Source organism: Nomascus leucogenys, chromosome 6, assembly GCF_006542625.1.
Source record: "Nomascus leucogenys isolate Asia chromosome 6, Asia_NLE_v1, whole genome shotgun sequence".
NCBI classification, from domain to species: Eukaryota; Metazoa; Chordata; class Mammalia; order Primates; family Hylobatidae; genus Nomascus; species Nomascus leucogenys.
Window position 1 is genome coordinate 95131880 of NC_044386.1, and position 12675 is coordinate 95144554.

At 56.8% G+C, this 12675-nt stretch overlaps 1 protein-coding gene across 1 annotated transcript in view; it reads right to left on the bottom strand.

The window, feature by feature from the left end:
* CSPG4 (chondroitin sulfate proteoglycan 4) overlaps nucleotides 1–7151 on the bottom strand; it is a 38589-nt gene extending 31438 nt beyond the window's left edge. Inside the window, exon 1 of the mRNA XM_030814788.1 lies at nucleotides 6970–7151. Within this exon, the coding sequence (XP_030670648.1) occupies nucleotides 6970–7057 (88 nt within the window). The 5' untranslated portion in view covers nucleotides 7058–7151. The remainder of the gene's footprint in view (nucleotides 1–6969) is intronic.
* Nucleotides 7152–12675: the final 5524 nt, after the last annotated feature.

Genomic DNA, 12675 nt, shown 5'->3' on the forward strand with positions numbered 1-12675 from the left:
TCACCACCGTGTGCCTGGCCTCCTGCTTCCCTGTGTGGGTTCCCACAGCTCAGGACTCCGAGGAGGGAGAGGTGGGGCCTGGGTCAGGGCTGAGGGACAGGGGAGGGGCTCCCTCTCAGCTGCTCGCAGACTCCCAAAAAGGGTGATTTGCTCCTTCCTTGACCGGGGTGGGAAGTAAGAGTGTGTGTCTGTGTGTGTGTGTGTATCTGTGTCTGTGAGTGTCTGTGTGTGTGTGCGTATGTGTGTGTCTGTGTATCTGTGTCTGTGTGTGTCTGTGTGCGTATGTGTCTCTGCGTGTTTGTGTCTGTGTGTGTGTGGCGGGGGGGGCTAGGCCTCAGGCCTGCCTGGTTGGACTCTAGCTGCAGGAGAGCTGATCTGGCCCCAGCAACTGTGCACAGGGAAGGGGCAGGGAGAAGCGGGTGTCGTGGGAATCAGTGTCCTGGTCCCACTGGTATTTATAGCTGCCCCTTCCTGAAATGTGGGTGGGGGAAGGGGCTGCTCTTAGGTGGGAACGGAAGTTGGTCTCCTCTCCCCAGCCCCCTGTGTCTCCCCAGAGAGTGGACTGGCCTAGGCCAGAGGGCCTGCCCTGGAGGGGGAATGAGGCACTGTGTCCTGATTTTGGGGGTTTTCCCTGGGGCTGCTGGCTCAGGGGCAGGACACTCTCCTTGCCTGCTGAGCAACACTGCGTGTGTGTATGTGTGTGTGTGAGTATATGTGAGTGTACATGTGTGTGTGAATGTGTATATGTGTGTGTGTATGCACACACACGCATGTATACTTACTGGGTGTCAGGCTGAAGAAGGTCATGAACCCGGGACAGAGGCCAGGTGAGGGTAGGGGAAGAAAGGCCTGTAACCCTATAGAGACGGAGGGCAGGGCCCCAGGAGCGGGGCCATCCAGGTCATGGGTCTCAGAGCAATCTGTGGTTAGAACAGGCTCCTGGGGGTGGCGATACTGGAACTGAGCCTTGGAGGATGGGGGAAAAGGGAAGGCCGGTTGCATGGAGCAGCTTGGCAACAGAAGGGTGCCAGCGGTTATGGATTATTATCTGATGGCCTAGTTCTATCTGATCAGCCAGTCCGTGGGACACAGTATTACCTTGACCAGGGAGGATGATATATTTGGGGAGAGAAGGACATAGCACAGCACAGTTGAGCATCCCTAATCTGAAAATTCAAAATCCCAAATGCCCCTAAATCCAAAATTTTTTGAGTGCCAATAGGATGCCACCAGTGGAAAATCTCACACATAAGAACTTTTTTTTTTTCTTTTTTAGATGAACCCTCACTCACTCTGTCACCCAGGCTGGAGTGCAGTGATGCGATCTTAGCTCACTGCAACATCTGCCTCCCACGTTCAAGCGATTCTCATGCCTCAGTCTCCTGAGTAGCTGGGATTACAGGCGTCGCCAGCATGCCCAGCTAATTTTTGTATTTTTAGTAGAGACATGGTTTCACCATGTTGGCCAGGCTGGTCTCGAACTTCTGAGCTCAGGTGACCTGCCTGCCTCAGCCTCCCAAAGTGCTGGGATTACAGGCGTGAGCCACCACGCCTGGCCTCCACACATAAGAACTTAACATAAATTTCTCTCAGGCACAAAATTCCTTAAAAAAAACTATAATGTTACCTTCAGCCTATGTGTATAAGGTGTATATGAAACATAAATCTATTTCATGTTTAGACTTGGGTCCCATCTTCAAAATATCTCACTATATATAACAAATATTCCAAAAGCCAAAAAATTCTGAAATCTGAAACACTTCAGGTCCCCAACGTTTCAGATAAGGGACACTCAGCCAGTGTGGTGTGAGGGCCAGCAGGCAGCGGGCAGGAGTGGGAAGCTGGGGCAGGAGGGGCCACACAGCCCCAGGCCTGCTGTGAGGAAGCTGGGACCGCCTTCTGCTCCCAGCCTCCAGGCTCCCAGACTTGGGGAAGGACATCTTCCAAGGGACCTTAGTACCAATCTTCATGGAACCCAATCTATAAACAGGTTTGTGGAGCGGCTCTGCGTGAATCGGGGTGGGGCAGGCATCCCATATTTCCAAGCTCAGCTGCCTCCAAGCCGGCTCAGCTGGAAAGCCCTGGGGTGCGTTGGAGCACAGCTGGAAAATCCCTGGTTGGCTCAGTGATCTCTACACCCCTCTGGGGGCCAGGCTGTGAGCCCTACAATGGGGGAGACCCCTGAGCAAAGCAGGTGGGATGTGTGCTCCCGGGGAGCTGCTGGTCCTGAGGGTGAAGCTACACCCCAAACCAGAGACAAAGACTAAGGAGCCCTCCCCCTAATCTGCTGAGGACTCACTGTGTGACTCTGAACAAGCAGGCTCCTCTCTCTGAGCCCAGGTTTCCCCAGGATCCATGGGGGGCTGGTCTGGGGTCAGGGGTTTGTGCAGTAAGTTCCGGGAAGGGAGGCAGCGTCACCGACACACCTCAACCTTAGGCCGCGGGAGAGCCACACACTGAATTGTTGAAGCAGGAGCGATGGCTGGAGGCCTGGCTAACGCATGCCAGGGCTGGCAGAGCCAGCGGGCTCCTCCACAGGCTGGGAGCTGGCCTGGGCGTGGGAAGGAGCTGAGCGAGAGGCAGGAATGCTCAACAGGACAGGCACTGTCCCTGACAGGGCCCACCCCTGCCACCAGGCCACCTTGACGGCAGCCCTACAGCTATCACCCTACATCAGAGACAAACATGGCTTCATTGGCAACCCTAGCTTTGTGGGGAGAGGGTTTTTTGAAGGGGATTTGCTTAGGCTGTGAGAAAGTGGGGAGGGTTTGGAGAGGGAGAGAACGCTGGCTGGTGGGGGATGGGGAGACAGGAAAAAACATCTGGAGTCCTCAGGGAGCTGCCTGTCCCTGCAGACCTCCCTCTTTCCCCTGCTGGGGCCTGAGCCCACTGGTGGGTGGCTGTCCACCTGGCCTGATGTGGGGAAGCTCACTGCTGTTGGGGTGAGTGAGAACACCATGGCCTGTGTGCCCAAAGAGAGACTTGAGGCAGTCCCTGCTTTTCTCTGAGCCTCAGTTTCCTCATCTGTAAAATGGGAATGTTGGACAGGTATGGTGGCTCACACCTGTAATCCCAGCACTTTGGGAGGCCCACGTGGGAGGCTTGCTTGAGCCCAGGAGTTCGAGACCAGCCTGGGCAACATAGTGAGACCTCGTCTCTACAAAAAATAATTACCCTGGTGTGGTGGCACATGCTTGAAGTCCCAGCTACTCAGGAGGCTGAGGTGGGGAGATGGCTTGAGCCTGGGAGGTTGAGGCTGCAGTGACTGTTTCCTGACCTGCAGGGCTGCTGTGGGGCTGCAGGACTAACAACATGGTTAGTGCACACTATGGGGTGTCCCTGGAGGTAAGAGCGCAGCAATAAGACAGCTCTGTCTGGAGTTACGGACCCTCCTGAGAAGCGGAGAGAGCTAGGAATCCTTGCCCCACGGAGGAGCCAAGTACAAAATTGTTCATACAAATTCAGTTCATTCAAAAATTCCTCATACAAACTCAGTAGGAATGGTAATACAGTAAATTTGAAGCCTGCCCTAAGCCTGCAGCTGGAGGAAGAGTCTTAACTCTGGAAGGCTCTATTGAACTGACATATGCTGGGGCAGAGGGCATGTTGGAGGCAAGAGGAGAGCTGGATGGGGCAGGAGTCAGGGGGAAAGGCAGTGAAGGAGCAGAGGGACCAGGGAGGGACCAGGCCTCAGTCCCAGGCCCACAGGCCCCTTGTTCATTTGCCCCTGGCCTTGAATAGAAGACACACCTCAGGTGGCACCCCGTCCCCATCCTGTGCTCACTTCCTTCCCCACAAGCACCACTGGCCCAGGTCTTTAAGATAGGGAACTTGGAGACAGAGGCAGTAGCCACCGTCCGGGGCTCCTGGTCCCGGTCACCTCTTCCAAGTCTGTGAGAGTGGCCATGTGCAAGTGTGTGTGCCCACATCTGTATGCGCCAGTAAGTATGGACGTCAGGGCTATTTCCAACTCCCCCTCCCCTGCCCGCCCCTCCTGGGCAGCACGCCCAGTTCCCAGACACAGCCTATACACTTCCTCCGCGAGCTCCACACGCACCCCACTCCCCTCCTGCCGTCATCGACAGCCGCCTGGCCCACCTGGTGTGGCCCACCCCAGGCGGGCAGCACTAAAAGGCCCTTCTTGTCCTGCCTGGGCAGGCAGGCATAGGGAGGGAGGCTCCGTTACACTTGGCTCTAGAACAGTTTTTCTTGAGTCCGGGTGGGCTGGGCCAAGGGCGCTGGCCCCTGGGCCCTGCCCTGCTCTGGAGGCCTGGGGTGGCACACAAGGTGCACACAAGGCTCAGTGCCTGTCCCAAGCACCATCGGTCCCCTCAAACCATCCTCAGAGTCAGCAGGATCTACCCTGCTTCAATTTCTTGTACCTGGTGTCCCTGCGGCCCTGCTCGCTAAGATACCCCCATCAGTTCTGAGTCCCCACCCAGGTAACACACAAGCCCTCCCTGCCAGGTACTCCCCCACCTGGGTCTCACTTCAACCCCTCATATTCTGCCTTTCAAAGTCAGCGATGCCAGGGAAGAGGTGTGGGAGCCACCACCCCTGCCTGCCCTGTGCTCACTGTGACCCCCCGACTAGAATGTCACCTCCTTCCTTCTCTGCCTGTCCTTCTAGTATCAGCTCAAATCCAATCTCCCCCGATGCTTGGCTCTCTGCTGGGGCCTCCCACACAGCTCAGAAGGAGCTGGACACCACATCTGTCATCCACACTGTCACAGTGGCCCAAGCCTAGGCCCCCACGCAGGCTGGGAGCACCCTCGAAGCAGGGCTGGGGGCTCTTCCTGGGCTGCTGGGGTTCTTGGTGGAACTCAGAGTACTTTTCTTCCTCTCTGGGGCCTCAGTTTCCCTCTCTATACAAGTGGAAGATTGGCCCAGATGGCCTCTAGGGTGCTGACTGCCAGGCCCCCGACCCGGATGCCTCAAATGTTGATAAGTGGAGGGAGAGCCTCCCAGCATGCCTCATTCGGATATGGGAGGACGAGGGCCTTTGCAGCCAGGGGCATCCAGGAGGGGTGGGAGGGACGCCTTCCTCAGGCAGGGGCTGCCCCTACTGCAGAAATCAGGGCAGGGAGCTGGACCAGGAGTGGTGACAGAGATGGGTTGCTGGACAGGAGCTCTCCCACCCCCTCCTCATTTCCGAGTCCTCCTAAAGGCAGGGGATGGTGTAACTTTATAAAACCTCACAGCACCATGCTGCTCTCTTGCCCTAAAACCCTTGTGGCATCTCCTTTGCCAACAGGGCATAAGGCTGTGGGCTTCATTTTGCCATTTAAGGCTTCCGTGCCCCAGTCCAGTGGTTCTCCCTGGCCTGTGCTCGAAATATGCCTCCCAGCCAGGCTGCTGGCCTTCCTATCTCAACACCCCTCTGCTCATGCCCACCTCGGTGCCTCTGAGTCAGCGCCCCTGCCTGCAGGACTGACTCCCTTCCCATCCACCAAGGCTTGGTTTGAGGACCATCCTGTGTCTTGCCCCAGCTTGCCCCTGCTTTTCTCCCCTCTGTACTTTTCATCCAGATCTTTGCTGTTTGAGATTTAATTTGCCTTTCTGCCTCCTGAATGAGTCTCAGTTCAGCCTCTCAATTTCCTGTGCCCCTGAGAGCCTAGCACCATGCCTGCATGCTGTCGGGGCTAAGAAGGTATTTGAGAATGGCTCTCAGTTGAAGCCCAAGGAAGTGGGGGTACTGGAATCCCTCCTTGGCTGGAGACTGGGGCCTGGATGAGCTGACTGCCCTGGTCACCTTGGATGCTCCCTTCCCATCTCCCTGGCGGCCCAGCCCATCCCTCAGGCCCTGAGATCTTAGGGGATCTGGTCCCTGCAGGAACAGGGAGCCTGGGGATCCAGCCCTGATTCACCCCGCGGGGGTCCTCCCTTGACTCGCTTCTCTTCTGGGAACCATGTGATGCCCTCTTTTAGAGCTGGCTTCTCCATCTGAAGGAGAGAAGGGCGTGGCCTGGGCCCTTGTGAAGGAGGCTCAGGCCCTTCCTTGGCTCCATGTTGCTCTTGGGAATGATCTCGAAGGTGTAGCTGAAGCACTGAATCACACATGGGTAGTGATGATGGATGGGCCCTAAGGCCACAGTTCTTACGGCATAACTAGAGCTGCCTTCGCTGAAGGAAGAATGCTGTCATGTTGGGGTTTCTGGCATCGGGACAGAGAGGGGATATATCCCAGCACTTCTCGGAAAGCGAACACTCCATTCAGTCTCTGCTGGGTCAGGCATCAGTGCTGGGATGAGGAGGTGTGGCAGGGGGTGGTCCAGGGCTATCTGTAGGACAAGCCCCCGCTGGGGCACAGGGTATCTGAGGGGCACCAGCTCTGCCTCTAGGAGGCTGAGAGTGGGTAGTGGGTGGGGGGTCCTGCCTGTCACCAACAGGAGAAGGGAGAGGAGGACAGAAGGAAGAGGGGAGGAGGGGGATAGACGGATCTGCAAGGAAGCAAGGGGAGGGGAGAAGGGGCAGAGCTGGGGGGCAGCTGGAGGGGTGTGGGGTGGCTCCTTCCTCGTTTCCCGCCTTGCAGCACTCCCCGTTCCTGGCCCACGGCATCTGAAGCTGGAGGACCCACTTCTCACTGTCGCCGGGTGCCTTTGGATCCCAATATACTCACCCCAAACTTGCCTGGCAAACAAAGCCCGGCCAGCATTGGGGTGGCCCCATTGGTGTCTCAGACAATCCAAACGGGTAAAGCCACGCCCTAGGCAATCCATGCCTGGGGCGCCTGCCCCCACCCCTAACTGGACAGCCTTGGCTAGCTAGAAACCCCATAACCTGAGATAGCGGGGTCCCGTGTCCACCCCAGGATTGAACCCCTGGCGACCCCAGCCAGTGGTGGGAGAAGCGCAGCCTGCTTGACTCCCGATCTGGGGGCCACTTCTGGCTCCTCCTGTCCCTTTTCCCTCCCGGAGGAACCCCTCTAGTTCCACCAGGCTGGGTCGGGGTCTCAAGCCCCTCACTCACCCGCGGATGCAAGTCTGGCCAACATAGTCAGGGTCAAAGCCAAGGCCAGGGCGGGGGCTGGAGGTGGGGGCCGCGGCCCGGACTGCATCCCGGCGGGCTGGGCGGCAGGACTTGCGAGGAGCCAGCGGAGTCCTGGGAGCTGGGAGCTGAGAGCTGAGTGGAGCGAGCGCGGCTCTGCTCCTGGGCGCGGGCCGGCTCTGGGTGTCCGCGCACTTAACTCCGGGGGCGGGGCAGGCGCGGACCCGCGCGCCCGCTCGGGTTTCAGGCTTGGACTCCCCCACCTGCCCCCACCCTCAACCTTCTTAAAGGGCCCGTGCGGGGCTGCTCCTCTCTGGGGCAGGGGTGAGGGGGCCCTTACAGCTGGGCCATACCCCAGCCCCACCCTAAAGACTTGGAACAAAGTCATAGAGAGGCCCAGACACCCTGAACTCTGGCCCCTAGAGCTGAGCCCGGGAGACCCCCTCAGGGAGGAGGCATGAGCTGGGCCAGCCCCTACTTCCCTCCTTTCTGCCTTTGCGGGAGTTCAGGAGACGCCCCCCCCGCAGGCACACTCCAGCCTTAGGAGGAAGGACAGACACCCGCCACCCTCACAGGCGGCTTTTGGGCTGCTTTGCCTCGGAGGCCCCCTGGGAACTTCTCCAGACTCCACAGGCACCGCCCGAGGTCCTGTGGGGCACTGCCCATGGCTGCAACAGTGACCTTCTCTGCCTGGAAGGGCCTCACCTCAATCTCCCTGTCTGTAAAGGAGAGATGTCTGGATTTCTTCACAGGGCAGAAGAATTCTCAGTCCCGCCATGACATTTGCCTCAAAATAACCTTGCAAGGTGGGTGAGGAGCATCCCCTCCCCCATTTCATGGAGGACGAAAGTGCAGCTCAAGCTGAAAGTGGCTCTTACAAGACTCCAGGTGGAAAGTAGGTCCCTGGCCATTTGGGGCCAGAAGCCCAGGCCTCCTGACCCCTGAATCCGGGTGTTTCAACTTCCCGAGGCTGCCTCCTGGAAATCTGGCCCTGGATTTAGCTCCTACCTAACAGCTTCAGGCTGGGGCCCTTCTGCTGGCTCCCTTCCAGGCAGCAACATCAGCCTAGTCCCAAACAGGAGGAGAAAGGGCAATGTTACTCTAGCTTCCGGTGCCTAGAGGCTCTGCCTGTTCTCTGTCCAGTCCCAATGTTACCGGGCCTTGGTTTACTTCCTCCATCTAGGTCCCTCCATCTGTCTGCTCCAGCCCATCTCCAGCCCAACCCCACCTTGCACCCTCTTCCCAGCTCTTCCCTTTGACCAGTAACGGCCCCACAATGTGTACAGCACTTCATACTTTGCAACGAAACTGAGGCCTGTTTTGCAGATGAAGAAACTGAGGCTGAGAGAGATTAAGGGACTGGAGCTAGTCTACATAGCTGCTGAGAGGTGGGGCCAGGTCTTTGACCCTACGTGCAGTGCTCAGGTGTGATGGTGCCTGGTCCGTGTGGGGGTTATGAGTATTGGTCTTGAAACCAGAGAGACCTGGGTTCAAATCCCAGCTCCCTTACTTGGCTGTCAAACCTTGAACAAGTCCCCTCACCTCTCTGTGGCAGTTTCCTCATTTGTAAAATTGGGTTAATGAGGATTAAATGCTTTAATGTACCTCAAGTCCCTAGCCCAGGGCCTGGCATACAGTAGGTGCTCAATAAATGCTTATCCTTTCTCCTCTGTCTCTGTCATCCTGCACATTCCCTGTGATTCATGGTTTACATACAGCTTTACACATATCACCTCCCTTGTTGTAAAGCTTGAACTTTCTCCTCCAGAGGCTGCTGCATACAGTAGGTGTGCAATAAATGCCTGCTGTAGTTGACTAAGAAACCAATTGCTGCTGTTCTGTAGGGATTTTGGCAAACCTAAGAGCTTCCATCCAGGTGCCCTAGGAGGCCTGGGATGGAGGCTGTGCTAGGCTGGCCTCAGCGGCGGTAAAGGCATTGACTCCACAATTTGTCCCTTGTTTTTTTTTTTTTTTTTTTTTTTGAGACAGAGTCTCGCTCTGTTGCCCAGGCTGGAGTGTAATGGCACGATCTCGGCCCACTGCAACCTCCGCCTCCCGGGTTCAAGCGATTCTCCTGCTTCAGCCTCCCGAGTAGCTGGGATTGCAGGTGTGCACCACCGTGCCTGGCTAATTTTTGTATTTTTAATAGAGATGGGGTTTCACCATGTTGACCAGGCTGGTCCTGAACTCCTGACCTCGTGATCTGCCCGCCTCAGCCTCCCAAAGTGCTGGGATTACAGGCGTGAGCCACCGCGCCCGGCTGTCCCTTGTTTTTCCTTCTCCTCAAGTTGGTAGGACACCTGGTCCTCATTAGGGGCTAATTACTGACCAGCTATGGGGCTGGGGGTGGGGGGGTCTGCTTGGAAGACTACATTTGGAGGAAAAGAGCTTTATTTTCAGGAATGAAAAAAGAAGACAGAAGGCTTTTTGCTCTATGAATCAAAAATTTGGGTGAAGATCTCCGCTGGCCCCATCTCCCCCGCCCTTCCCCCTCCCCATCTTCCCTGCTCCCCACCTACACAGATGTCTGGGAGCCTCCAGAAAGGGCGCTCCCACCCACAGCTGAGATTCAAGTCTGGATTAGCTGGGAGCCTCCCCTTGCCTTGTTGCTAGCTGGGCAGAGAAACACAGGCCTGGAAAATAATGGCAACCAGCACAGCGGTAATAACCCGGCTGGCGCATCTCTGCGGGGGCTTCCCAGTTTACAAAAAACATTCACCTGGTCTCTTGACAACTTTGGGAAGTGTATGTGTTGGCCGACAGTGTCCCTGCTTCCAGATGAGGAAACTGAGGCTCTCAGTGAAAAAGGGATGCTGCGGCTCCAGCGCACACAGGCCTGGCCTTTGCTCAGCCGTAACCTAGGGCTGGAACTCTGGACCAATGCTGAGCAGCATCATGCCAGGCAGGCTGGCAGAAAGTCGAGGCCCCTGTGTGCCTTTGGAACTGACCCCTGACCACCTCCCACTGTCTTGGAACAAAGGCTGCTGGACCAGCCGTGCCTGCTCCTCAACTGTCCCCTCTCCAGCTCCTCAGCAAGCTCCCCCGAGGCCCTGAAGCCTCAGTGCTGAGCAGAGCTGACCTGGCCTCCTGGCATCCTCAGGTCTGGCTCCGGCCTTCTCCCTTCTGCCTTCCAACCTTTGCCATGACTTGGCTTGGCCAGGAGTCCTTGGTGGCCATCCCTGACTGCCCCTACCTCCCCGGCCACATCTCACCTTCCTCCAGCAAGCCCTCCTAGCCCTCCTTCGCGCACGTTGACTTCTCTTTCAAAAGATTCCCTGGAGTCCTGATCTCCGTAGCTCTCCTAGTTTCACCTGGGGCCTGCTTAGCTGGGTCAGGAGGCATGCGTCCATGCCTCCCCAGCCAAGCATGGGACACAGCACAGGGTGGGAGGGAGGAGGAAAGAAGGAGGCTTAGAACACACTTATAAGAAGGAAGAAGGATGTTCCCACCCAGGGACGAAAGAAGATTCAAACTTCTCTGAAGCTACAGTGACCTGTGGTATGTGCTGCCTCCATTTCTCCAATTGTTCTTGGAGAACAAGACAACAGAGGGCCCAGTAATACCCACCTCCCTGCCAGCAGAGTTCAGCCAAGCATGCTGGCCAGGCGCTGCTGGTCACTCCTACCTCCAGTGCTTTTTGGACTAAGAGTCCCCGCTCTGGGCAGTGGCTGTGGTTTGGCCCCACCCTTGGCCAGGGTGTTTTGCACCCTCGTTGCCTGGGCCCCACCCAAGGAGCCTGTGGCCAAAGCCAGCTTGCTGGGAAATGGTGTGTGCCTGTGCCCTAGGTGGGGCGGTGCCTAAGCAGGGGTGTGCTCCTGCTGCCCAGGGCCTGCCGTCAGGGAATTGGCCCTCTGCCATGAAGGTCACAGAACCTAGGCCACTACTGTGCAACAGGGCACGGGCTTTAAGGCACTGGCTCAGTGGCCCTGCAGTTTTGTGGCCAAGACCTCCATGCCAGCGGGCCCTGGGCCTGGGCCTTTGACCTGGGGCTTCTGTTAGGTGTGGTCCTGATCCTGCTTCTGGCAGAGGCACACATAGGGCTCCTCCAAGTACAGGCAGCCAGGCTCAGGATGGGAGGGAGCAGCCAGTCCCAACAATTACACATTTCGGGAGCTGAAGAGTTACGTTTGCCACCCTCAGGAGTCAGCTGTGGAAGGCAGGCCAGTGGAGGGCTTTGCCCTGGCCTCTGAGCCACGCACAAGCCATGCTGGGAGGACAAGGGCCGGGGGCGGTGAAGGACCCTCTTGGAGCCTTTCCTTTCGAGGAGCAGGCATTCGTCTTCCATTCCACACTCACAAAGGCTGGTGGCTTCGGTGGCTGTGACCAGCTGGCCACAGCTGACTCCTCTGGGATTGTGCTGTTTCTAAATATTAGTTCCTGCTGTTAACCCTTGCTGTGCTGCCCCAGTGGACAGCCAGCTGCCTGCAGACAGAGCCTCTTGGAAGGAGAGTGGACAGTCCCCACCTGGACGAAAAATTTGTGAATATATTTGCTCCGGAGCTGGGTTGGGGCTCCCAGAAGGAGGGTGAGAAATACCTGCTTAGGGCTGGGAATGAGGCTTACAGTGGATGTCAGGGGATGTGGGTCTGAGCTGGCCACTGGGCAGGGCAGTGGAAAGAAGGTGGGGTCAGGAGCCAGGAGCCCGGTCCTGCCAAGCCTTTTTTTATGTGGCCCCTGACAAGTCACTTCGCCTTTCTGTCCCCCTTTCCTCATCCGTAAAATGTACAGCCACCGAGGTGCTTGAATGACGGCCCCCAACAGAAGCGCCGCAGTTTTATAAACTCTGAAGTGCCTGGTGGTTATGGTGATTTTTATGCCAGGGTCCTGCTGTCTGTGACTCCCCCGCGTCCCTTGGAGGAGAGGCAAGACTGACAACCAAGAGACAGCTGGAGCAAGCTGGCGGGGCTGCTGTGAGCCTGTGTGGAGCTTTAGTGGGGACGCCACCCTACACAAGAATACACAGCTTGGAGTTCAGCCCCTATTGGCCCCATTGGCTCTTGTCCTTGCACAGTGAAAAGCCTTGTGGTAGCCAGGCTCCGAGATGGCCCTCGGTGAGCCTCACCTTCTGGCATTCATGCCCTTGGGTAGTTCCCTCTCATGTTGAATACAGCTGACCTGTGCAGCCAGTAGGGTGTTGCAGAAATGACGAAGTGACGTCCAAGATGAGGTCAGAAAAGATATGGCAGCTTTTCCCTTGCTCTCTTCCAATTGCAGCCGCCATGATCTGAGGATAATTAAGTAGACTGTGGAGGTGCCAGTGTGGAGAGGAACTGAGGCCTCTTGCCAGCAGCCAGTACCAACTCACCACTCATGTGAATGACCCATCTTGGAAGTGGATCTGCCAACCCTTATCAAACCTTCAGATGAATACAACCTCTACTTTTTTTTTTTTTTAAGATGGAATCTAGCTTTGTTGCCCAGGCTGGAGTGCAGTGGTGTGATCTTGGTTCACTGCAACCTCTGCCTCCTGGGTTCAAGTGATTCTCCTGCCTTACCCTCCCGAGTAGCTGGGATTACAGGCACGCACCACCACATCCAGCTAATTTTTGTATTTTTAGTACAGACGGGGTTTCACCATATTGGTCAGGGTGGTCTTGAAGGGGGATCACTACTAACCTCAAGTGATCCACCCGCCTAGGCCTCCCAAAGTGCTGGGATTACAGGCGTGAGCCACCACACCTGACCTCT